The 25,593-nt window shown below is 44.7% G+C and overlaps 1 protein-coding gene across 2 annotated transcripts; it reads left to right on the top strand.

Annotated features, from left to right (window-relative positions):
* The first annotated feature begins 2,495 nt into the window (after window positions 1–2,495).
* chac2 (ChaC, cation transport regulator homolog 2 (E. coli)) lies at window positions 2,496–13,302 on the top strand. 2 transcript variants are annotated; one of them, XM_064933330.1, is made up of 3 exons: window positions 2,496–2,813; window positions 3,033–3,068; window positions 8,397–13,302. In XM_064933330.1, exons 1-3 carry the CDS (start codon window positions 2,733–2,735, stop codon window positions 8,874–8,876), a joined length of 597 nt encoding a protein of 198 aa, XP_064789402.1. In that variant the 5' UTR covers window positions 2,496–2,732; the 3' UTR covers window positions 8,877–13,302. The 2 variants fall into 2 exon arrangements, with proteins under 2 accessions (XP_064789402.1, XP_064789401.1); XM_064933329.1 differs by having other exon boundaries at window positions 2,496–2,818.
* The last annotated feature ends 12,291 nt before the right edge of the window (window positions 13,303–25,593 follow it).

Raw genomic sequence — 25,593 nt, 5'->3', positions numbered from 1 at the left:
TATAGTTTTGGCAAGTCGGTTAGGACAAATACTTAATTTTTCCAACAATTGTTTACAGACAGATTATTTCACTTACAATTCACTCTATCACAATTCAAGTGGGTCAGAAGTTTACAGATGTTTAATTGACTGTGCCTTTAAACAGCTTGTAAATTCAAGAAAATTATGTCATGGCTTTAGAAGCTTCTGTTAGGCCAATTGACATGTTTTGAGTCAATTGGAGGTGTACCTGTGGATGTATTTCAAGGCCTACCTTTAAACTCGGTGCCTCTTTGCTTGACATCATGGGAAAATCTAAAGAAATCAGCCAAGACCTCAAAAAATGAAATTGTAGGCCTTCACAAGTCTGATTCATCATTGGAAGCAATTTCCAAACGCCTGACGGTACCACGTTCATCTGTACAAACAATAGTACACAAGTATAAACACCATGGGACCACGCAGCCGTCATACCTCTCAGGAAGATGACGCGTTGTGTCTCCTGGATAGAGATGAACGTACTTTGGTGCGAAAAGTGCAAATCAATCCCAGAACAACAGCAAAGGCCCTTGTGAAGATGCTGGAGAAAACAGGTACAAAAGTATCTATATCCACAGTAAAAAGAGTCCTATTTCGACAACCTGAAAGTCTGCTCAGCCATGAAGAAGCCACTGCTCCAAAACCGAAAGTAAAAAATCTCAAACTTCGTTTTGCAACTGCACATGGGGACAAAGATCGTACTTTTTGGAGAAATGTCCTCTGGTCCGGTGAAGCAAAAATATAACTTTTTGGCCATAATGACCATCGTTATGTTTGGAGGAAAAAGGGGAGGCTTGCAAGCCACAGAACACTATCTCAACCGTGAAGCACGGGGGTGGCAGCATCATGTTGTGGGGGTGCTTTGCTGCATGAGGGATTGGTGCACTTCACAAAATAGATGGCATCATGAGGCAGGAAAATTATATGGATATATTGAAGCAACATCTCAAGACATCAGTCAGGAAGTTAAAGCTTGGTTGCAAATGGGTCTTCCAAATGGACAATGACCCCAAGCATACTTCCAAAGTTGTGGCAAACTGGCTTAAGGACAACAAAGTCAAGGTATTGGAGTGGCCATCACAAAGCCCTGACCTCAATCCCATAGAACATTTGTGGGCAGAATTGAAAAAGCATGTGCGAGCAAGGAGGCCTACAAACCTGACTGTTACACCAGCTGTGTCAGGAGGAATGGGCCACAATTCACCCAACTTATTGTGGGAAGCTTGTGGAACACCACCCAAAACGTGTGACCCATGTTAAACAATTTTAAAGGCAATGCTACCAAATACTAATTGAGTGTATGTTCTGACCCACTTGGAATGTGATGAAAGAAATAAAAGCTCAAATAAATTATTCTCTCTGCTATTATTCTGACATTTCACATTCTTAAAGTAAAGTGGTGATCCTAACTGACCTAAGACAGGGAATTTGAATTAGGATTAAATGTCAGGAGTTGTGAAAAACTGAGTTTAAATGTATTTGGCTAAGGTGTATGTAAATTTATGACAGATTATTAGGACATGTAAACACCTTAATTGGCGTCCCATCAGTGTATTTAAGGTGTTTACATGTCCTAATAATTTGAAAGATTGCTCAGAAAACCAGGTGTTTTAACCAGTGTATGCTTCGATTTTGTCCTTATGGCAATTAAGACAAGCAGAGTAAGGTGCTAAAATGACTACATTTAACATTTACATTTAAGTCATTTAGCAGACGCTCTTATCCAGAGCGACTTACAAATTGGTGAATTCACCTTCTGACATCAGTGGAACAGCCACTTTACAATCGTCATGTCTTTTATTTTTTTCCAGTCCATGAAACCGTTTCCACGTGTTGACATATATTTTGTCCAGTTGTACAGGTGAAAGCTATTGTATAACTATTGTATAATCTGCCTTCTGCCATAATCAATTTAATATCAAATTATTCCTGGTCATATAAACAAACTCATTGAGGCTAACTCCATTTTAAAGTAGTTCATGTTCTTCAGTAGAGCAAGCTTCCCTCTAGCGCGGGTAAAGTGAGTTCGGAACAACTGAAAGTATGTGTCTTAGAAATAGTTATCATATACACATGTCGCTATAGTATTACATTTATTTTGATTGGCGATTTTCTGTATTTATCAGAGTACCATTATGTAGCCTGATTTCAGATGTGTCCATGTAAACATGATTATTAGGCAAGTCGTTCTTGCAAAGCATGTAAACGTTTTAATAAACTATTATATTAATCCGACTATCCACAATAATCTCATTATTATATGCATGTAACCTTTCTCATTGGCGCTGCCCATGTCACAGATACAGAAACGTGTTGCAACAGAATCGGCATAATGATTACACCCCTACTGTATCCTGTGCACGTGACGATTAAATTTGACTTGATTTTGAGTGCAGATTGAATTTGATGATGATTGATTACTAATGCCTGGCAAGTAAAGTCTGTGCTTGCAAGTTCTGTCTGACTATCACGTGACGAGTTGCTGGTTGCTTGAGATAGAAGTAGCTGGTCGCGACATTGAGCTTTGTTGTGAATGCAGTACAGTATTAGCTGCCACTAACAGAAAAGATGGTGGTGTATAGTGCTAAAAACTAAATGTTTGACAGTACACGCTACGTGAGGTGTGACAGTTATCCAGCCAGGTGGAGGAGCAGGTACAGTAGCTATGTGGGTGTTCGGTTATGGCTCTCTGATCTGGAAGGTGGATTTTCCCTATGAGGAGAAGCGGATCGGCTACATTATCGGCTTCAGCCGGCGCTTCTGGCAAGGCAGCACCGACCACAGGGGAGTGCCAGGCAAGGTGACGTATCTATCTGTATAGATGACTAGTGAAGGGAGTGTAAGTTTTATTATTAAGTAACACTCTATGTTGACTATTGGTGATATCCAGCTAGCTACATAACTGCTCTACAGCATCTGAACTGTAATACGGTGACTGGAGGCTCAATGCTGTTGACCTCTAAAGGTTGTATTTATTAAAGCTCAATCAGCTCCTCCCTGTCTTCTCTTTTCAGCCTGGCCGAGTCGTGACTCTGGTGGAGGACCCAGAGGTGAGCTGCCACATAGTTACTTACACCTGTGTGTGTGTGGTAATGTAAGCGGTGTGACATGGCAACTAGTCCAACACTCTAACCACTAGGCTACCTGCCACCCCATGTGCCGAATACAACAGGTGTAGTAGACCTTACCGTGAAATGCTGAATACAACAGGTGTAGTAGACCTTACCGTGAAATGCCGAATACAACAGGTGTAGTAGACCTTACCGTGAAATGCCGAATACAACAGGTGTAGTAGACCTTACCGTGAAATGCTGAATGCAACAGGTGTAGTAGACCTTACAGTGAAATGCTGAATGCAACAGGTGTAGTAGACCTTACAGTGAAATGCTGAATGCAACAGGTGTAGTAGACCTTACAGTGAAATGCTGAATGCAACAGGTGCTTACAGTGAAATGCTGAATGCAACAGGTGTAGTAGACCTTACAGTGAAATGCTGAATACAACAGGTGTAGTAGACCTTACAGTGAAATGCTGAATGCAACAGGTGTAGTAGACCTTACAGTGAAATGCTGAATGCAACAGGTGTAGTAGACCTTACAGTGAAATGCTGAATGCAATAGGTGTGGTAGACCTTACAGTGAAATGCTGAATGCAACAGGTGTGGTAGACCTTACAGTGAAATGCTGAATGCAACAGGTATAGTAGACCTTACAGTGAAATGCTTACTTACAAGCCTTTATTAACCAACAATACAGTTCAAGAAAGAAAGTTAAGAAAATATTTACTAAATAAAGTAAAGTACAAAAATAAAATCAAAAAGTAACACAAGAAAATTACATAACAATAACGAGGCTATATACAGGGGGCACCGGTACCAAGTCAATGTGCGGGGGTACAGGTTAGTCGAGGTAATTTGTGAAGTGACTATGCATAGATAATAAACAGCGAGTAGCAGCAGTGTAAAAACAAAGGGAAGGGGGGGACAATGTAAATAGTCCGGTGGCCATTTGATTAATTGTGTAGCAGTATTATGGCTTGGGGGTAGAAGCTGTTAAGGAGCCATTTGGTCCGAGACTTGGCGCTCTGGTACCGCTTGCCGTGCGGTAGCAGAGAGAACAGTCTACGACTTGGCGCTCTGGTACCGCTTGCCGTGTGGTAGCAGAGAGAACAGTCTATGACTTGGCGCTCTGGTACCGCTTGCCGTGCGGTAGCAGAGAGAACAGTCTATGACTTGGCGCTCTGGTACCGCTTGCCGTGCGGTAGCAGAGAGAACAGTCTATGACTTGGCGCTCTGGTACCGCTTGCCGTGCGGTAGCAGAGAGAACAGTCTATGACTTGGGTGACTGGAGTCTTTCACCATTTTTTAGGCCTCCCTCTGACACCGCCTAGTATATAGGTCCCGGGTGTCAGGAAGCTTGGCCCAGGTGATGTACTGGGCCGTGAGGTTCTGGGGACCCATGCCAAATCTTTTCAGTTTCCTCTGAGGGGGAAAAGGTGTTGTCGTGCCCTCTCCACGACTGTCTTGGTGTGTTTGGACCATGATAGTTCGTTAGTGACGTGGACACCAAGGAACTTGAAACTCTCGACCCGCTCCACTCCAGTCCTGACGATGTTAATGGGGGCCTGTTGGGCCGTCCTTTTCCTGTACTCCACAATCAGCTCTTTTGTCTTTTTCACATTGAGGTAGAGGTTGAGGTCTCTGATCTCCTCCTTATAGGCTGTCTCATCATTGTCTGTGATCAAGCCTACTACTGTTGTATCATCAGCAAACTTAATGATGGAGTTGTGCTTGGCCTCGCAGTCATGGGTGAACAGGGAGTACAGGAGGGGACTAAGCATGCACCAGTGTTGAGGATCAGCGTGTGTTGTTGCCTACCCTTGCCACTTGGGTGCGGCCCATCAGGAAGTCCAGGTTCCAGTTGCAGAGCGAGGTGTTTAGTCCCAGGGTCCTTAGCTTCGTGATGAGCTTTGTGGGCACTATGGTGTTGAATGCTGAGCTGTTGCCAATGAACAGCATTCTCACATAGGTGTTCCTATTGTCCAGGTGGGAAAGGGCAGTGTGGAGTGCGATTGAGATTTGGAGTGGGTTTAGGATTTCCGGCATGATGGCGTTGATGTGAGCCATGACCAGCCTTTCAAAGCGGAAGCTCTTGCCTTTAGCTCGGTGCAGTTGTTGCCTGTAATCCATGGCTTCTGGTTGGGAAATGTACGTACGGTCACTGTGGGGGCGGTATTGTCGATGCACTTATTGATGAAGCCGGTGACTGTGGTGGTTTACTCCTCAATGCCATTGGATGAATCCCGGAACATATTCCAGTCTGTGCTACCAAAACAGTCCTGTAGCGTAGCATCTGAGTCATCTGACCACTTCCGTATTGAGCGAGTCACTGGTACTTCCTGCTTTAGTTTTTGCTTGTACGCAGGAATCAGGAGCATAGAATTATAGTCAGATTGGCCAAATGGAGAGTGAGAGAGAGCTTTGTATGCGTCTGTGTATGGTGTAAGGGTGGTCTAGAGTTGTTTGCTTATGGCCTTATACAGCTTGTTAAATGCAGTCTTAGTTTCAGCATCGGTTTGTGGTGGTAAGTAGATGGTTACGAATACTATAGATGAGAACTCTCTTGGTAGATAGTGTGGTCTACAGTTTATCATGAGGTACTCAAGGTGAGCAATACCTCGAGACTTCATTAATATTAGCTCACCAGCAGTTATTGACAAATAGACACCCCCGCCCCTCGTCTTACCTGACGTAGCTGCTCTGTCCTGCCGATGCATGGAAAATCCCTCCAGCTCTATATTATCCGTGTCGTCGTTCAGCCACGTCTTGGTGAAACATAAGATATTACAGTTATTTTTTTTATTTTACCTTTTATTTAACTAGGCAAGTCAGTTCAGAACAAATTCTTATTTTCAATGACGGCCTAGGAACAGTGGGTTTGTACCTTGTCAGCTCGGGGATTTGAACTTGCAACCTTTCGGTTACTAGTCCAACACCCTAACCACTAGGCTACCCTGCCGCCCCTTTTAATGCACTGTTGGTAGGATAGTCTTAATCGTAGATCTTCCAGTTTGTTTTCCAATGACTGCACGTTGGCCAGTAATACGGAGTGGTGGATTACCTACTCGTCGGCAAATTCTTACAAGGCACCCCGCCCTCCTCCCCCTTTTCCTCTGTCTTTTCTTCACGTTGATGATGGAGATTTGTTCTAGTTAGAGGTGGGTAATCGCTATTCTGATGTCCAGAAGCTCTTTTCGGTCATAAGAGACGGAAGCAGCAACATTATGTACAAAATGAGTTACAAAACAATGTAAAAAATAGCACCGTTGGTTAGGAGCCCGTAAAACATCAGTCATCCCCCCCGACGGCATTATGAAGTAGTTGTTTCACTCTGCAAGGACGGCGTCTTCTGTGGAGTGGAAGGTAAGAGGGATAGAAGCAACACTGTTCCAGTAACAGTCTAGGTCCAAGGTTCGAAGCAGCTTCTACCCCCAAGCCATATGACTCCTGAACATCTAATCAAATGGCTACCCAGACTATTTGCATTGCCCACCCCCACCCCTTCTTTTACTCCACTGCTACTCTCTGTTATAATCTATGTATAGTCAATTTAATAACCAACATGTACAGTTGAAGTCTAAAGTTTACATACACTTAGGTTGGAGTCATTAAAACTTGTTTTTTAACCACTCCACAAATTTCTTGTTAACAAACTATAGTTTTGGCAAGTCGGTTAGGACATCTACTTTGTGCATGGCACAAGTAATTTTTCCAACAATTGTTTACAGACAGATTATTTAACTTATAATTCACTGTATCAAAATTCCAGTGGGTCAGAAGTTTACATACACTAAGTTGACTGTGTCTTTAAACAGCTTGGAAAATTCCAGAAAATGATGTCATGGCTTTAGAACCTTCTGATAGGCTAATTGACATAATTTGAGTCAATTGGAGGTGTACCTGTGGATGTATTTCAGGGCCTACCTTCAAACTCAGTGCCTCTGCTTGACATCATGGGAAAATTTAAAGAAATCAGGCAAGACCTCAGAAAAATATTTGTAGAACTCCACAAGTCTGGTTCATCCTTGGGAGCAATTTCCAAACGCCTGAAGGTACCACGTTCATCTGTACAAACAATAGTACGCAAGTATAGCAACATGGGACCAAATCAATCCCAGAACAACAGCAAAGGACCTTGTGAAGATGCTGGAGGAAACAGGTACAAAAGCATCTATATCCGCAGTGAAACGAGTCCTATATCGACATAACCTGAAAGGCCACTCCGCAAGGAATAAGCCACTGCTCCAAAAACTTGGTCGCAAATGGGCCTTCCAAATGGACAATGACCCCAAGCATATTTCCAAAGTTGTGGCAAAATGGCTTAAGGACAACAAAGTCAAGGTATTGGAGTGGACATCACTGAAAAAGCGTATGCGAGCAAGGAGGCCTACAAACCTGACTCAGTTACATCAGCTCTGTCAGGAGGAATGGACCAAAATTCACCCAACTTATTGTGGGAAGCTTGTGGAAGGCTACCCGAAACGTTCGACCCAAGTTAAACAATTTAAAGGCAATACTACCAAATACTAATTGAGTGTATGTAAACTTCTGACCCACTGGGAATGTGATGAAAGAAATACAAGCTGAAAGAAATCATTCTCTCTACTATTATTCTGACATTTCACATTCTTAAAATGAATTGGGGATCCTAACTGACCTAAGACAGGGAATTTTTACGAGGATTAAATGTCAGGAATTGTGTATGTAAACTTCTGACTTCAACTGTACATTTTACCTCGACAAACCGGTGCCCCCGCACATTGACTCTGTTCCGGTACCCCCTGTATATAGCCTCGCTATTGTTATTTTACTTCTGCTCTTTAATTACTTGTTCCCTTTTTATTTCTTATTCGTATTTTTTAAACTGAATTATTGGTTAGGGGCTTGTAAGAAGGATTTCACTGTAAGGTCTGTTGTATTCAGCGCATGTGACTATTAAAATAATTTTTGATTCCAGACTACAGACCTCTAATATAGATGTCCTCAGATTTGTCTTCTGCCCTTGTCTCTGCTGGCCAGTTCTCCCTTTGTCAGTGTAGCTTCCAAACAGCATGCACAGCGTCTCATTGGCTGTCAGCATATCCAGCACAGCGTCAAAGCTAGCTAACAAGACCCTCCTTCCTCTGATTTAGTTATTGCACAGTTGTGTCGCTGCTAATTTCCATAAACCTGGGACTTTCTGAGCTCTGGTCACCCGAGCTCTTCGCCGCCAACAGTCACTGAATGTCTCCTTCTGCTATTGGCAGTGACTGGTCTCTGGTAGTTTTATTGGTAAAGGTTGTGCCTGGTATAACTGGGCTTCTCTCTCTCACTCTCTCAGGGTTGTGTCTGGGGCGTGGCATATAAGCTGCCGTCTGGCCGAGAGCAGGAAGTGAAGTGTTACCTTGACTACCGGGAGAAGGGCGGTTACCGCGTCATCACAGTGAACTTTCACCCCAGACCCTCCGTGACCCCCACACAACACACTGACACTCCCCCTGAACCCAGCCAGGCTCTGCTCTACATCGGTTCTAATGACAGCCCTGACTACCTGGGTCCCGCCCCCCTGGAGCTGATAGCCAATCAGATTGTAGATGCTGTCGGACCGAGTGGACGGAACACTGAATACCTGTTTTCATTGGCTGAGGCGCTGAGGACCCTCCTCCCTGAAGACTCAGACACACACCTCTTCTCTCTCGAAGACCTGGTTAGAGAGAGACTAGCACACACACTTACTACATGTGTGTCAGTAAACCATCGCAGGGATGCTGTAGATTGTCAGTCATGTGATTGTCTCCAGGACCATTCAGAGCTGGGTTAAGGTTAGTGTTAGGACCGTTCAGAGCTGGGTTAAGGTTAGGACTGTTCAGAGCTGGGTTAAGGTTAGGGTTAGGACCGTTCAGAGCTGGGTTAAGGTTAGGGTTAGGACCGTTCAGAGCTGGGTTAAGGTTAGGGTTAGGACCGTTCAGAGCTGGGTTAAGGTTAGGGTTAGGACCGTTCAGAGCTGGGTTAGGGTTGGGACTGTTCAGAGCTGGGTTGTGGTTGGGACTGTTCAGAGCTGGGTTGTGGTTGGGACTGTTCAGAGCTGGGTTAGGGTTGGGACTGTTCAGAGCTGGGTTAGGGTTGGGACTGTTCAGAGCTGGGTTAGGGTTGGGACTGTTCAGAGCTGGGTTAGGGTTGGGACTGTTCAGAGCTGGGTTAGGGTTGGGACTGTTCAGAGCTGGGTTAGTGTTGGGACTGTTCAGAGCTGGGTTAGTGTTGGGACTGTTCAGAGCTGGGTTAGGGTTGGGACTGTTCAGAGCTGGGTTAGGGTTGGGACTGTTCAGAGCTGGGTTAGGACTGTTCAGAGCTGGGTTAGGGTTTGGACTGTTCAGAGCTGGGTTCGGGTTAGGACTGTTCAGAGCTGGGTTAGGGTTGGGACTGTTCAGAGCTGGGTTCGGGTTGGGACTGTTCAGAGCTGGGTTCGGGTTAGGACTGTTCAGAGCTGGGTTAGGACTGTTCAGAGCTGGGTTAGGGTTGGGACTGTTCAGAGCTGGGTTAGGACTGTTCAGAGCTGGGTTAGGGTTAGGACTGTTCAGAGCTGGGTCAGGGTTAGTAGAATATGTACCAAACCTGCCAGGTCAGTGTTACTTTTTGCTGCGTTCAAAACAACTGGGAATTCGATAAAAAAACAAGCTCTGACTGGGGAGAAATCGATTTGAACGGTCATCCAACTCGGGAACTCGGGCCTCTTTCTTGAGCTCACTGACGTCATAATTTGACCTTATATTTTAACAAATTCCCAGCAGTTTTGAACGCGGCATTAGCCCTATCTCTAAGGACTGGTTTACTGTTCGAGATCTCTCACGGTCCAGTGATGTCATTTAAACTTGTCTCACGGTCCAGTGATGTCATTTAAACCTGTCTCACGCTCCAGTGATGTCATTTAAACCTGTCTCACGCTCCAGTGATGTCATATTAAATAGCTGTCTCACTCTTCAGTCCATATAGACGGGTTGGTTATTTAGCAACAAAACTGACGCATTGTGGTAGTATGTACAGTTGAAGTCGAAAGTTTACATACACTTAGGTTGTAGTCATTAAAACTCGTTTTTCAACCACTCCGCACATTTCTTGTTAACAAACTACAAACTATAGATTTGGCAAGGAGGTTAGGACATCTACTTTGTGCATGACACAAGTAACTTTTCCAACAATTATTTACAGACAGATTATTTAACTTAGAATTCATTGTATCACAATTCCTGTGGGTCAGAAGTTTACATACATGAAATTGACTGCGCCTTTAAACAGCTTGGAAAATTCCAGAAAATTATGTCATGGCTTTAGAAGCTTCTGATAGGCTAATTGACATCATTTGAGTCAATTGGAGGTGTACCTGTGGATGTATTTCAAGGCCTATCTTCAAACTCAGTGCCTCTTCGCTTGACTTCATGCGAAAATCTAAAGAAATCAGCCAAGACCTCAGATTTTTTTTTTTTGAACTCCACAAGTCTAGTTCATCCAAACAAACAATAGTACTTAAGTATAAACACCATGGGACCACGCGGCCATCATACCGCTCAGGAAGGAGATGCGTTCTGTCTCATCGAGATGAACGTACTTTGGTGCGAAAAGTGCAAATCAATCCCAGAACAACAGCAAAGGACCTTGTGAAGAGGATGGAGGAAACAGGTAAAAAAGTATCTATATCCACAGTAAAACAAGTCCTATATCGACATAACCTGAAAAGCCACTCCGCAAGGAATAAGCCACTGCTCCAAAACCGCCATAAAAAGCCAGACTACAGTTTGCATCTGCACATGGGGACTTTTTGGGGAAATGTCCTCTGGTCTGATGAAACAAAAATAGAACTGTTTCGCCATAATGTCCATCGTTATGTTTGGAGGAAAAAGGGGGAGGCTTGCAAGCCGAAGAACACTATCTCAACCGTGAAGCACGGGGGTGGCAGCATCATGTTGTGGGGGTGCTTTGCTGCATGAGGGATTGGTGCACTTCACAAAATAGATGGCATCATGAGGAAGGAAAATTATGTGGATATATTGAAGCAACATCTCAAGACATCAGTCAGGAAGTTAAAGCTTGGTCACAAATGGGTCTTCCAAATGGACAATGACCCCAAGCATACTTCCAAAGTTGTGGCAAAATGGCTTAAGGACAACAAAGTCAAGGTATTGGAGTGGCCATCACAAAGCCCTGACCTCAATCCCATAGAATATTTGTGGGCAGAACTGAAAAAGCGTGTGTGAGTAAGGAGGCCTACAGACCTGACTCAGTTACACCAGCTCTGTCAGGAGGAATGAGCCAAAATTCACCCAACTTATTATGGGAAGCTTGTGGAAGGCTACCCGAAACGTTTGACCCAAGTTAAACAATTTAAAGGCAATGCTACCAAATACTAATTGAGTGTATGTACATTTCTGACCCACTGGGAATGTGATGAAAGAAATACAAGCTGAAATAAGTTATTCTCTCTGCTATTATTCTGACATTTCACATTCTTAAAATGAAGTGGGGATCCTAACTGACCTAAGACAGGGAATTTTTTACGAGGATTAAATGTCAGGAATTGTGAAACTGAGTTTAAATGTATTTGGCTATGGTGTATGTAAACTTACGACTTCAACTGTGTGTGTGTGTGTGTGTGTGTAAAATATATATATATATATATTTTACACACACACACACACACACACACAGTGTTTTCAAAAAGTATTCAGGCCCCTTCCGCATTTTGTAAAGTTACGGCCTTATTCTAAAATGGATTCAATTTAAAAAATGTCAATCAATCGACACAATTCCCTATAATGACAGCGAAAACAGATTTTTACATTTCAGCAAATTTTTTTAAGTATTCAGACCCTTTGCTCTGAGACTCAATTTTGCTCAGGTGCATCCTGTTTCCATTGATCACCCTTGATGTTTCTACAACTTGATTGGAGTCCACCTGTGGTAAATTCCATTGATTTGACATGATTGTAAAGGAACACACCTGTCTATATAAGGTCCCACAGTTGACAGTGCATGTCAGAGCAAAAACCAAGCCATGAGGTCGAAGGAATTGTCTGTAGAGCCCCAAGACAGGATTGTGTGGAGGCACAGATCTGGGGAAGGGTACTAAAAAAATCTGCAGCATTGAACGTCCCCAAGAACACAGTGGCCTCCATCATTTTTAAATGAAAGAAGTTTGGAACCACCAAGACTCTTCCTAGAGCCGGTCGCCTGGGCCAAACTGAGCAGTCGGGGAAGGGCCTTGGTCAGGGAGGTAACCAAGAACCCGATGGTCACTCTGACAGAGCTCCAGAGTTACTCAGTGGAGATGGGAGAACCTTCCAGAAGGACAACCACCTCTGCAACACTCCACCAATTAGGCTGTTATGGTAGAGTGGTCAGACAGAAGCCGCTCCTCAGTAAAAGGTACATGACAGCCCGCTTGGAGTTTGCCAAAAGTCACCTGAAGAATTTCAGACCTTGAGAAGCAAGATTCTCAGGCCAAAGATTGAACTCTTTGGCCTGAATGCCAAGCAGAGGAAACCTGGCACCATCCCTACGGTGAAGCGTGATTGTGGCAGCATCATGCTGTGGGGATGTTTTTCAGTCGTAGGGACTTGGAGACTAGTCAGGATCAAGTGAAAGATGAATGGATCAAAGTACAGAGAGATCCTTGATGAAAACCTGCTCCAGAGTTCTCAGGACCTCATCCAAACCGGCCAGAACTTGAGAGGATCTGCAGAGAGGAATGGGAGAAACTCCCCAAATACAGGTGTGCAAAGATTGTAGCGTCACACCCAAGAAGACTTGAGGCTGTAATCACTGCCAAATGTGCTTTAACAAAGTACTGAGTAAAGGGTCTGAATACTTATGTAAATGTAATATTTTGGGGGTTTTTGCCAACTTTTCGAAAACTTGTTTTTGCTTTGTCGATATGGGGTATTGTGATGTCATTATGGGGTATTGTGATGTCATTATGGGGTATTGTGATGTCATTATGGGGTATTGTGATGTCATTATGGGGTATTGTGTGTAGCTTGATGAGGGGGAAAAACCATAATACTTTGCGAAGGCACTGTAGATGGATATACAGAACCATATCTATCATTTGGCTGTATGTATTTTTTAATATAGGCCTATTGTAAATGTGTATTATTGTTGCTCCACCATCTTTATTGCAAAAAGAAATACAAGTACAAACAACTTCAAGCTACATGTTATTTTGACGGAGGTAATAAACTGTCCATTGATCAACACAGCAATTGATAAAACAAGACCAAGTTTGAAACAAGTGGTTCTGAGCTTACGTCAATATTGCACAGGTAAGCTAATCAATCAAAATGTATTCCAATCACTCATGTTTATTTGTAAAGCTCTTTTTACATCAGCAGATCTCACAAAGTGCAATACAGAAACCCAGCCTAAAACCCCAAACAGGGAGAAATGCAGATGTAGAAGCATGGTGGCTAGGAAAAACTCTCTAGAAAGGCAGGAACCTAGGAAGACACCTAGAGAGGAACCAGGCTCTGAGGGGTGATCAGACCTCTTCTGGCTGTACCGGTTGGAGATTATAACTGTGCATAAGGCATAAGGCTAGATTCTTCTTCAAGATGTTCAAATGTCCATAGATGACCAGCAGTGTCAAATAATATTCAAAGTGGTTGTAGAGGGTGCAAAAGGTCAGTACCTCAGGAGTAAATGACAGTTGGCTTTTCATAGCCAAGCATTCAGAGGTCGAGACAGCAGGTGCGGTAGAGAGAGAGTCAAAAACAGCAGGTCCAGGACAAGGTAGCACTTCCGGTGAACAGGTCAGGGTTCCATAGCCGCAGGCAGAACAGTTGAAACTGGAACAGCAGCATGACCAGGTGGACTGGCGACAGCCAGGAGTCATCAGGCTAGGTAGTCCTGAGGCATGGTCCTAGGGCTCAGGGAGGGAGAGAGGGAAAGAGAGAGAATTAGAGGGATCATACTTAAATTCACACATGACACCTGATAAGACAGGAGAATTACATCAGATAGAACAGACTGACCCCAGCCCCCCAGCACATGAACTATTGCACCATAGATACTGGAGGCTGAGAAGGGGGGATCGGGGGACACTGTGACCCCGTCCGACAATACCCCTGGACAGGGCCAACCAGGCTGGATATAACCCCACCCACTATGCCAAAGCACAGCCCCCACACTACTAGATGGATATAAACAGACCACCAACTTACTACCCTGAGACCAGGCTGAGTATAGCCCCCACACCACTAGAGGGATATCTACCACCCTACTACCCTGAGACCAGGCTGAGTATAGCCCCCACACCACTAGAGGGATATCTACCACCCTACTACCCTGAGACCAGGCTGAGTATAGCCCCCACACCCCTAGAGGGATATCTACCAACAACCACCCTACTACCCCGATACCAGGCAGAGTATAGCCCCCACACCACTGGTGGGATATCTACCACCCTACTACCCTGAGACCAGGCTGAGTATAGCCCCCACACCACTTGTGGGATATCTACCACCCCTACTACCCTGAGACCAGGCTGAGTATAGCCCCCACACCACTGGTGGGATATCTACCACCCTACTACCCTGAGACCAGGCTGAGTATAGCCCCCACCCACTGACCACCCTACTACCCTGAGACCAGGCTGAGTATAGCCCCCACACCACTAGAGGGATATCTACCACCCTACTACCCTGAGACAAGGCTGAGTATAGCCCCCACACCACTGGTGGGATATCTACCACCCTACTACCCTGAGACAAGGCTGAGTATAGCCCCCACACCACTGGTGGGATATCTACCACCCTACTACCCTGAGACCAGGCCCCCACACCACTGAGACAAGGCTGAGTATAGCCCCCACACCACTGGTGGGATATCTACCACCCTACTACCCTGAGACAAGGCTGAGTATAGCCCCCACACCACTGGTGGGATATCTACCACCCTACTACCCTGAGACCAGGCTGAGTATAGCCCCCACACCACTAGAGGGATATCTACCACCCTACTACCCTGAGACCAGGCTGAGTATAGCCCCCACACCACTAGAGGGATATCTACCACCCTACTACCCTGAGACCAGGCTGAGTATAGCCCCCACACCACTGGTGGGATATCTACCACCCTACTACCCTGAGACCAGGCTGAGTATAGCCCCCACACCACTGGTGGGATATCTACCACCCTACTACCCTGAGACCAGGCTGAGTATAGCCCCCACACCACTAGAGGGATATCTACCACCCTACTACCCTGAGACCAGGCTGAGTATAGCCCCCACACCACTGGTGGGATATCTACCACCCTACTACCCTGAGACCAGGCTGAGTATAGCCCCCACACCACTAGAGGGATATCTACCACCCTACTACCCTGAGACCAGGCTGAGTATAGCCCCCACACCACTAGAGGGATATCTACCACCCTACTACCCTGAGACAAGGCTGAGTATAGCCCACAAAGATCTCCACCACACGGGCCCGAGGGGGCGCAAAACCGGACAGGAAGATAACGTCTGTGACTCAACCCTCTCAAGTGATGCACCTCTCCTAGGGACTGCATGGAAGAGCACTAGTAAGCCAGTGACTCAGCCCCTGTAATAGGGTCAGAGGCAGAGAATCCCAGTGGAGAGAGGGGAGACAGCCAGTCAGAGACAGCAAGGGTGGTTCCTTGCTCCAGTGCCTTTCCGTTCACCTTCACACTCCTGGGCCAGACTACACTCAATCATATGACCCACTGAAGAGATGAGTCTTCAGTACAGACTTAAAAGTTGAGACCGAGTCTGCTTCTCTCACATGGATAGGCAGAGATTTCCATAATAATTTAGCTCCATAGAAGAAAGCCCTGCCTCCAGCTGTTTGCTTAGAAACTCTAGGGACAATAAGGAGGTCTGCGTCTTGTGACCATAGCGTATGTGTAGGTATGTACGGCAGGACCAAATCAGAAAGATAGTTAGGAGCAAGCTCATGTAATGCTTTGTAGGTTAGCAGTAAAACCTTGATCACATTGTTTGGTTCTAGTCAAGATTCTAGCAGCAGTGTTTAGCACTAACTGAAGTTTATTTAGTGCTTTATCCGGGTAGCCGGAAAGTAGAGCATTGCAGTTGTCTAACCTAGAAGTGGCAAAAGCAATGATAAATTTTTCTGCAATATGTTTGGACAGAAAGTTTCTGATTTTTGCAATGTTACGTAGATGGAATAAAGCTGTCTTGATATGTTTGTCAAAAGAGAGATCAGGGTCCAGAGTAACGCCGAGGTCCTTTAGTTTTATTTGAGATGACTGTACAACCATCAAGATTAATTGTCAGATTCAACAGAAGATCTCTTTGTTTCTTGGGACCTAGAACAAGCATCTCTGTTTTGTCTGAGTTTAAAAGTAGAACATTTGCCACCATCAACTTCCTTATGTCTGAAACACAGGCTTCCAGGGAAGGTAATTTTGGGGCTTCACCATGTTTCATCGAAATGTACAGCTGTGTGTTGTTCGCATAGCAGTGAAAGTTAACATTATGTTCCAGAATGACATCACCAAGAGGTAAAATATATAGTGAAAACAACAGTGGTCCTAAAACGGAGCCTTGAACACCGAAATTTACAGTTGATTTGTCAGAGGAGAAACTATCTTGTCTCATCGCTACAACTCCCGTATGGGCTCAGGAGAAACAAAGGTCGAAAGTCATGCGTCCTCCGCTACAAAACCCAACCAAGCCGCACTGCTTCTTAACACAGCGCGCATCCAACCCGGAAGCCAGCCGCACCAATGTGTCGGAGGAAACAACGTGCACCTGGCGACCTTGGTTACGTGCACTGCGCCCGGCCCGCCACGGGAGTCAATGGTGTGTGATAAGACAAGGATATCCCTACCGGCCAAACCCTCCCTAACCCGGACGACGCTAGGCCAATTGTGCTTCGTCCCACGGACCTCCCGGTCGCGGCCGGTTACGACAGAGCTTCGACGCGAACCCAGAGTCTCTGGTGGCACAGCCCTTAACCACTGCGCCACCCGGGAGGCCCCATTCTCCTGTATATTTTTACACCTTTATTTAACCAGGTAGGCCAGTTGAGAACAAGTTCTCATTTACAGCTGCGACCTGGCCAAGATAAAGCAAAGCAGTGCGACACAAACAACAACACACAGTTACACATGGAATAAACAATCGTACAGTCAATAACACAATAGAAAAAAAGAAAGTCTGTATACAGTGTGTGCAAATGGCGTGAGGAGGTAAGGTAATAAATAGGCCATAGTGGTGAAGTAATTACAGTTTAGCAAATTAACACTGGCATGATAGATGAGCAGATGATGATGTGCAAGTAGAGATACTGGTCTGCAAAAGACCAGAAAGGTAAATGAAAACAATATGGGGATGAGGTAGGTAGTTGGATAGGCTATTTACAGATGGACTATGTATAGCTGCAGTAATCGGTTAGCTGCTCAGATAGCTAGTGCTTAAAGTTGGTGAGGGAAATGTAAGTCTCCAGCTTCAGCTATTTTTGCTATTCGTTCCAGTCACTGGCAGCAGAGAACTGTAAGGAAAGGCAGCCAAAGAGGGTGTTGGCTTTGGGGATGACCAGTGAGATATACCTGCTGGAGCGCGTGCTATGGAGGGGTGTTGTTATCGTGACCAGTGCGCTGAGATAAGGCGGCGCTTTACCTAGCAAAGACTTATAGATGACCTGGAGCCAGTGGGTTTGGCGACGAATATGTAGCGAGGGCCAGCCGACGAGAGCATACAGGTTGCAGTGGTGGGTGGTGTATGGGGCTTTGGTGACAAAACGGATGGTACTGCATCCAGTTTGCTGAGTAGAGTGTTGGAGGCTATTTTGTAAAGGACATCGCCAAAGTCGAGGATCGGTAGGACAGTTAGTTTTACGATGGTATGTTTGGCAGCGTGAGTGAAGGAGCCTTTGTTGCAAAATAGGAAGCCGATTCTAGATTTAATTTTGTATTGGAGATGTTTAATATGAGTCTGGAAGGAGAGTTTACAGTCTAGTCAGACACCTAGGTATTTGTAGTTGTCCACATATTCTAAGTTAGAACCGTCCAGAGAGTGATGCTCGTCGGGCGGGCGGGTGTGGGCAGCGATCGGTTGAAGAGCATGCATTTAGTTTTACTTGAATTTATGAGCAGTTAGAGGCCACGGAAGGAGAGTTGTATGTAATTGAAGCTCGTCTGGAGGTTAGTTAACACAGTGTCCAAAGAAGGGCCAGATGTATACAGAAAGGTGTCGTCTGCGTAGAGGTGGATCACCAGTAGCAAGAGCGACATAATTGATGTATACAGAGAAGAGAGTCAGCCCGAGAATTGAACCCCGTGGTACCTCCATAGAGACTGCCAGCGGTCCGGACAACAGGCCCTCCGATTTGACACATTGAACTCTCTGACAAGTAGTTGGTGAACCAGGTGAGGCAGTCATTTGAGAAACCAAGGCTGTTGAGTCTGCCGATAAGAATGCTTTTTTTTAACCTTTATTTAACCAGGCAAGTCAGTTAAGAACAAATTCTTATTTTCAATGACGGCCTAGGAACAGTGAGTTAACTCCCTGTTCATGGGCAGAACGACAGTTTTGTACCTTGTCAGCTCAGGGATTTGAACTTGCAACCTTTCGGTTACTAATCCAACGCTCTAACCACTAGGCTACCCTGAGTCGAAAGCCTTGGCCAGGTTGATGAAGACGGCTGCACAGTATTGGCTTTTATCAATGGCGGTTATGATATCGTTTAGTACCTTGAGCATGGCTGTGGTGCACCCCTGACCAGCTCGGAAACCGGATTGCACAGCGGAGAAGGTACGGTGGGATTCGAAATGGTCAGTGATCTGTTTGTTAACTTGGCTTTCGAAGACTTCCGAAAGGCAGGGCGGGATGAATATAGGTCTGTAACAGTTTGGCCACGGCAGCTTTCCAATCTTTAGGGATCTCGGACGATACGAAAGAGAGGTTGAACAGACTGGTAATAGGGGTTGCAACAATGGCGGCGGTTTAGAAAGAGAGGGTCCAGATATTATGAGTACAGTGACTGCAATTCAAAGGCATCATGTTAATGTTACTACTTAGCTTCGGCTGGTGGAGGTCCTGATGAACCACGTCCAGATGAAGCATCATGTTAATGTTACTACTTAGCTTCGGCTGGTGGAGGTCCTGATGAACCACGTCCAGATAAAGCATCATGTTAATGTTACTACTGGTTGGCTGGTGGAGGTCCTGAAGAACCACGTCCAGATGAAGCATCATGTTAATGTTACTACTTAGCTTCGGCAGGTGTAGGTCCTGATGAACCACGTCCAGATAAAGCATCATGTTAATGTTACTACTGGTTGGCTGGTGGAGGTCCTGATGAACCACGTCCAGATAAAGCATCATGTTAATGTTACTACTTAGCTTCGGCCGGTGGAGGTCCTGATGAACCACGTCCAGATAAAGCATCATGTTAATGTTACTACTGGTTGGCTGGTGGAGGTCCTGTAGAACCACGTCCAGATAAAGCATCATGTTAATGTTACTACTGGTTGGCTGGTGGAGGTCCTGATGAACCACGTCCAGATAAAGCATCATGTTAATGTTACTACTGGTTGGCTGGCGGAGATCCTGTAGAACCACGTCCAGATAAAGCATCATGTTAATGTTACTACTGGTTGGCTGGTGGAGGTCCTGATGAACCACGTCCAGATAAAGCATCATGTTAATGTTACTACTGGTTGGCTGGTGGAGGTCCTGTAGAACCACGTCCAGATAAAGCATCATGTTAATGTTACTACTGGTTGGCTGGTGGAGGTCCTGATGAACCACGTCCAGATAAAGCATCATGTTAATGTTACTACTGGTTGGCTGGTGGAGGTCCTGATGAACCACGTCCAGATAAAGCATCATGTTAATGTTACTACTGGTTGGCTGGTGGAGGTCCTGATGAACCACGTCCAGATAAAGCATCATGTTAATGTTACTACTGGTTGGCTGGTGGAGGTCCTGTAGAACCACGTCCAGATAAAGCATCATGTTAATGTTACTACTGGTTGGCTGGCGGAGATCCTGATGAACCACGTCCAGATGAAGCATCATGTTAATGTTACTACTGGTTGGCTGGTGGAGGTCCTGAAGAAACACGTCCAGATAAAGCATCATGTTAATGTTACTACTGGTTGGCTGGTGGAGGTCCTGATGAACCACGTCCAGATAAAGCATCATGTTAATGTTACTACTGGTTGGCTGGTGGAGGTCCTGATGAACCACGTCCAGATAAAGCATCATGTTAATGTTACTACTGGTTGGCTGGTGGAGGTCCTGTAGAACCACGTCCAGATAAAGCATCATGTTAATGTTACTACTGGTTGGCTGGTGGAGGTCCTGATGAACCACGTCCAGATGAAGCATCATGTTAATGTTACTACTGGTTGGCTGGTGGAGAACCACGTCCAGATAAAGCATCATGTTAATGTTACTACTGGTTGGCTGGTGGAGGTCCTGAACAGAACCAGATAAAGCATCATGTTAATGTTACTACTGGTTGGCTGGTGGAGGTCCTGATGAACCACGTCCAGATGAAGCATCATGTTAATGTTACTACTGGTTGGCTGGTGGAGGTCCTGATGAACCACGTCCAGATGAAGCATCATGTTAATGTTACTACTTAGCTTTGGCTGGTGGAGGTCCTGTAGAACCACGTCCAGATAAAGCATCATGTTAATGTTACTACTTAGCTTCGGCTGGTGGAGGTCCTGACGAACCACGTCCAGATAAAGCATCATGTTAATGTTACTACTTAGCTTCGGCTGGTGGAGGTCCTGTAGAACCACGTCCAGATAAAGCATCATGTTAATGTTACTACTGGTTGGCTGGTGGAGGTCCTGACGAAACACGTCCAGATAAAGCATCATGTTAATGTTACTACTGGTTGGCTGGTGGAGGTCCTGATGAACCACGTCCAGATAAAGCATCATGTTAATGTTACTACTGGTTGGCTGGTGGAGGTCCTGACGAACCACGTCCAGATAAAGCATCATGTTAATGTTACTACTGGTTGGCTGGTGGAGGTCCTGTAGAACCACGTCCAGATAAAGCATCATGTTAATGTTACTACTGGTTGGCTGGTGGAGGTCCTGGAGAACCACGTCCAGATAAAGCATCATGTTAATGTTACTACTGGTTGGCCGGTGGAGGTCCTGACGAACCATGGCCAGATAAAGCATCATGTTAATGTTACTACTTAGCTTCGGCTGGTGGAGGTCCTGACGAACCACGTCCAGATAAAGCATCATGTTAATGTTACTACTGGTTGGCTGGTGGAGGTCCTGTAGAACCACGTCCAGATAAAGCATCATGTTAATGTTACTACTGGTTGGCTGGTGGAGGTCCTGGAGAACCACGTCCAGATAAAGCATCATGTTAATGTTACTACTGGTTGGCTGGTGGAGGTCCTGACGAACCACGTCCAGATAAAGCATCATGTTAATGTTACTACTGGTTGGCTGGTGGAGGTACTGATGAACCACGTCCAGATAAAGCGCCCGAGGGGAAAAAATTGAATGAAAAAAGTCGAGCGAGGGTAAAAAATTTAAATATAAATAATAATTAAAAAGTAAAAACCGTAAAGTTGGCAGGTAGCAAAGTAAGGTTAGCAACAAACCGCACAGCAGCACGTAAACAAGTCTACAAGTTGTGAACAGAAATGACTACAACACTAGAACTACAACACTAGAACTAGAACCGTAGAACTATAACACTAGAACTACAACAATTGAACTAAACTATTATAATTATTAGAACAGTAGATCTAGAACAGTAGAACTAGAACAGTGGAGCTAGAAACAGTATAACTAGAACAGTATAACTATAATTAGAGCAGTAAATATAGAACAGTACATCTAGAACAGTAGAACTACAACAATTGAACTAAAATATTATAATTATTAGAACAGTACATCTAGAACAGTACATCTAGAACAGTACATCTAGAACAGTAGAACTAGAACAGTAGAACTACAATTGAGTATATCTGGAACTGTAGAACTACAACAGTAGAGCTACATCTAGAACAGTAGATCTAGAACAGTAGATCTAGAACAGTAGAACTAGAACAGTAGAACTAGAACAGTAGAACTAGAACAGTAGAACTAGAACAGTAGAACTATAATTAGGACAGTATATCTGGAACCGTAGAACTACAACTGTAGGACTACAACAGTAGAGCTACAATTAGAACAGTAAATATAGAACAGTACATCTAGAACAGTGGAACTAGAACAATGAAACTGGAACAGTAGAACTAGAACAGTATATCTGGAACCGTAGAACTACAACTGTAGGACTACAACAGTAGAGCTACAATTAGAACAGTAAATATAGAACAGTACATCTAGAACAGTGGAACTAGAACAATGAAACTGGAACAGTAGAACTAGAACAGTAGAACTACAATTAGAACAGTATATCTGGAACCGTAGAACTACAACTGTAGGACTACAACAGTAGAGCTACAATTAGAACAGTAAATATAGAACAGTACATCTAGAACAGTGGAACTAGAACAATAAAACTGGAACAGTAGAACTAGAACAGTAGAACTACAATTAGAACAGTATATCTGGAACTGTAGAACTAGAACAGTAGAACTAGAACAGTAGAATTAGAACACTAGAACTCCCTGGTCAAGTCATCATGATGATACAGCTATAAGGACAGACTAGACAATGCTTCCTCTAGCTGCCTTTGACAGCAATACTGTAAATTTACAGCACCAGTCAAAGTTTGTACATATTCATTCCAGGGTTCATTAATATTCTACAATGTAGAAAATAGTCAAAATAAAGAAAAACCCTGGAATGAGTAGATGTGTCCGAACCTTTGACTGGTACTGTATGTGTTCATGTTTGACTGTGCTTTGGAACCCTGGAATGAGTAGATGTGTCCGAACTTTTGACTGGTACTGTATGTGTTCATGTTTGACTGTGCTTTGGAACCCTGGAATGAGTAGATGTGTCTGAACTTTTGACTGGTACTGTATGTGTTCATGTTTGACTGTGCTTTGGAACCCTGGAATGAGTAGATGTGTCCAAACTGTTTGAATGTGTGTTGGTGCAAGCATCAACATATGTAGGACTCATTACCTCTCACAGTGGAACCAGCAGATGGAAAGGAGATTGGAGAGATTAATCTGTGACTCAGCAGGACAGAACCACACGCACGCACACACACACATACACACACACATACACACATACTTATAACTAACATGGCGGTGGTGTAATAATACAACTGGGTTACTGAATGGTAATAATTAGCAAACACGTTGGGCCCCAGCTATGGAAACACGTCACCCCAAACACTGTGGAGAGATGAGAGGGGGGAAGAGAGAGAGAGGGGGGGATAGGGGGAAGAGAGAGAGGGGGGGGAGCGGAGAGAGGGGGAGAGAGAGAGAAAGAGTGAGAGAGTGAGGGGGGGGGAGAGAGAGGGAGGGGAGAGAGAGAGGGGGAAGAGAGAGGGAGAGGGGGGGGAGAGAGAGGGGGAGAGAGAGAGGGGGGAGAGGGAGAGAGAGAGCATGTAGAACAGAGTAGGGCCATCTGGCCTCTGCTATGGAAACATGTCTATACCCCAAACACTGTGGAGAGATGAGGGGGGAGGAGAGAGAGAGGGGAGGAGAGAGGAGGGGGAGAGAGAGAGAGAGAGGGGGGGAAGAGAGAGGGAGAGAGAGGGGGGGAGAGAGAGACAGAGAGAGGGGGGGGAGAAGAGAACACGTAGAACAGAGTAGGGCCATCTGGCCTCTGCTATGGCATCATGTCTATACCCCAAACATTGTGGAGAGATGAGAGGGAAGAGAGAGGGGGGGAGAGAAAGAGAGGGGGGGAGAAAGAGAGGGGAGAGAGATAGAGGGGGGGGGGGTCATTTTGATAAACTCCCATTGGGTGAAATACCACAGTGTGGAATACCACAGTGTGGAATCACAACAGCAAGATTTGTGACCTGTTGCCACAAGAAAAGGGCAACCTGTGAAGAACAAATACCATTGTAAATACAACCCATATTTAAGTTTATTTATTTTCCCTTTTGGACTTGAACTATTTGCACATTTGAAATGTCTATTCCTTTGAAACGTTTTTGATTGAATATTTAACTTTTGTTTATTATCTATTTCACTTGCTTTAGCAATGTTAACATATGTTTCCCATGCCAATAAAGCCCTTTTCATTGAATTGAATTGAGAGACTTGGTACAAAATATATAGAGTACTGTACACACTACAATTACTTACAGTGCATTCGAAAAGTATTTAGAGCCCTTGACTTTTTCCAGATTTTGTACGTTACAGCCTTATTCTAAAATGTATTTTAATGTTTTCCCCTCATCAATCTACACACAATATCCCATAATGACATCACAATACCCCATAATGACATCACAGTACCCCATAATGACATCACAGTACCCCATAATGACATCACAATACCCCATAATGACATCACAATACCCCATAATGACATCACAATACCCCATAATGACAAAGCAAAAACAGGTTTTTAGACAAATTTATGAGATTTATTTTGTTGAGGGATGACAGTTTGTTTTCATGAGCTTGGCCTTATTTCTATTACAACATGTTGGGTGACTGTCATTCATATTCCATTCACCCAGCTCAATGTAATAGTGACAGGTTTAGATTACTGTCATTCATATTCCATTCAGCCAGCTCAATGTAACAGTGATAGGTTTAGGTTGCTGTCATTCATATTCCATTCAGCCAGCTGACAGATTCAGGCTATGACATGATACTCAAATGTTCCCTATACCCATCATGAAGTTGCTACAACCTAGTGAGAGAGAGAGAGAGAAGAGCCCCAGTGTGTTCTGGGAGATGAGATGTTGTTTTACCCAGGAGTCTCCTCCATAATAATCTGAGCATGAAGGGTCTCTCACACACACACACACTTTTTCCATATCCCCAGTAGGGTTTCTCTCTGGGAGATATGCAGCTCTACTTAACGCCAGACAGACAGGTAAAATATGGTTCCTGTCACACACACACACACACACACACACACACACACACACACACACACACACACACACACACACACATTACTCTCTCTCTCTCTCTCTTGCATTGTAACGCTTAACTGATGTGGGATGTTACTGTGGATCTATCTGACAAGGATTCTGAGGAGAAGTTGGGACGTTAAAACAGGACACTGAGGAGGAGTTGGGACATTAAAACAGGACACTGAGGAGGAGTTGGGACATTAAAACAGGACACTGAGGAGGAGTTGGGACATTAAAACAGGACACTGAGGAGGAGTTGGGACATTAAAACAGGACACTGAGGAGGAGTTGGGACATTAAAACAGGACACTGAGGAGGAGTTGGGACATTAAAACAGGACACTGAGGAGGAGTTGGGACATTAAAACAGGACACTGAGGAGGAGTTGGGACATTAAAACAGGACACTGAGGAGGAGTTGGGACATTAAAACAGGACACTGAGGAGTTGGGACATTAAAACAGGACACTGAGGAGTTGGGACATTAAAACAGGACACTGAGGAGGAGTTGGG

This window comes from Oncorhynchus masou, chromosome 24, assembly GCF_036934945.1.
Source record: "Oncorhynchus masou masou isolate Uvic2021 chromosome 24, UVic_Omas_1.1, whole genome shotgun sequence".
In the NCBI taxonomy this organism is placed as follows: Eukaryota; Metazoa; Chordata; class Actinopteri; order Salmoniformes; family Salmonidae; genus Oncorhynchus; species Oncorhynchus masou.
The sequence above is the reverse complement of the archived record's forward strand: the minus strand, read 5'-3'. Positions and strand labels throughout refer to the sequence as shown.

What these genes read in the sequence shown, in the direction of transcription:
- chac2 (XM_064933329.1), top strand. Translation starts at nt 2,684, where the DNA reads ATGTGGGTGTTCGGTTATGGCTCTCTGATCTGGAAGGTGGATTTTCCC. An exon ending in ACAGGGGAGTGCCAGGCAAG is followed by an intron (nt 2,819 to 3,032) that starts GTGACGTATCTA and finishes TTCTCTTTTCAG; the next exon opens with CCTGGCCGAGTCGTGACTCT. An exon ending in CTCTGGTGGAGGACCCAGAG is followed by an intron (nt 3,069 to 8,396) that starts GTGAGCTGCCAC and finishes TCACTCTCTCAG; the next exon opens with GGTTGTGTCTGGGGCGTGGC.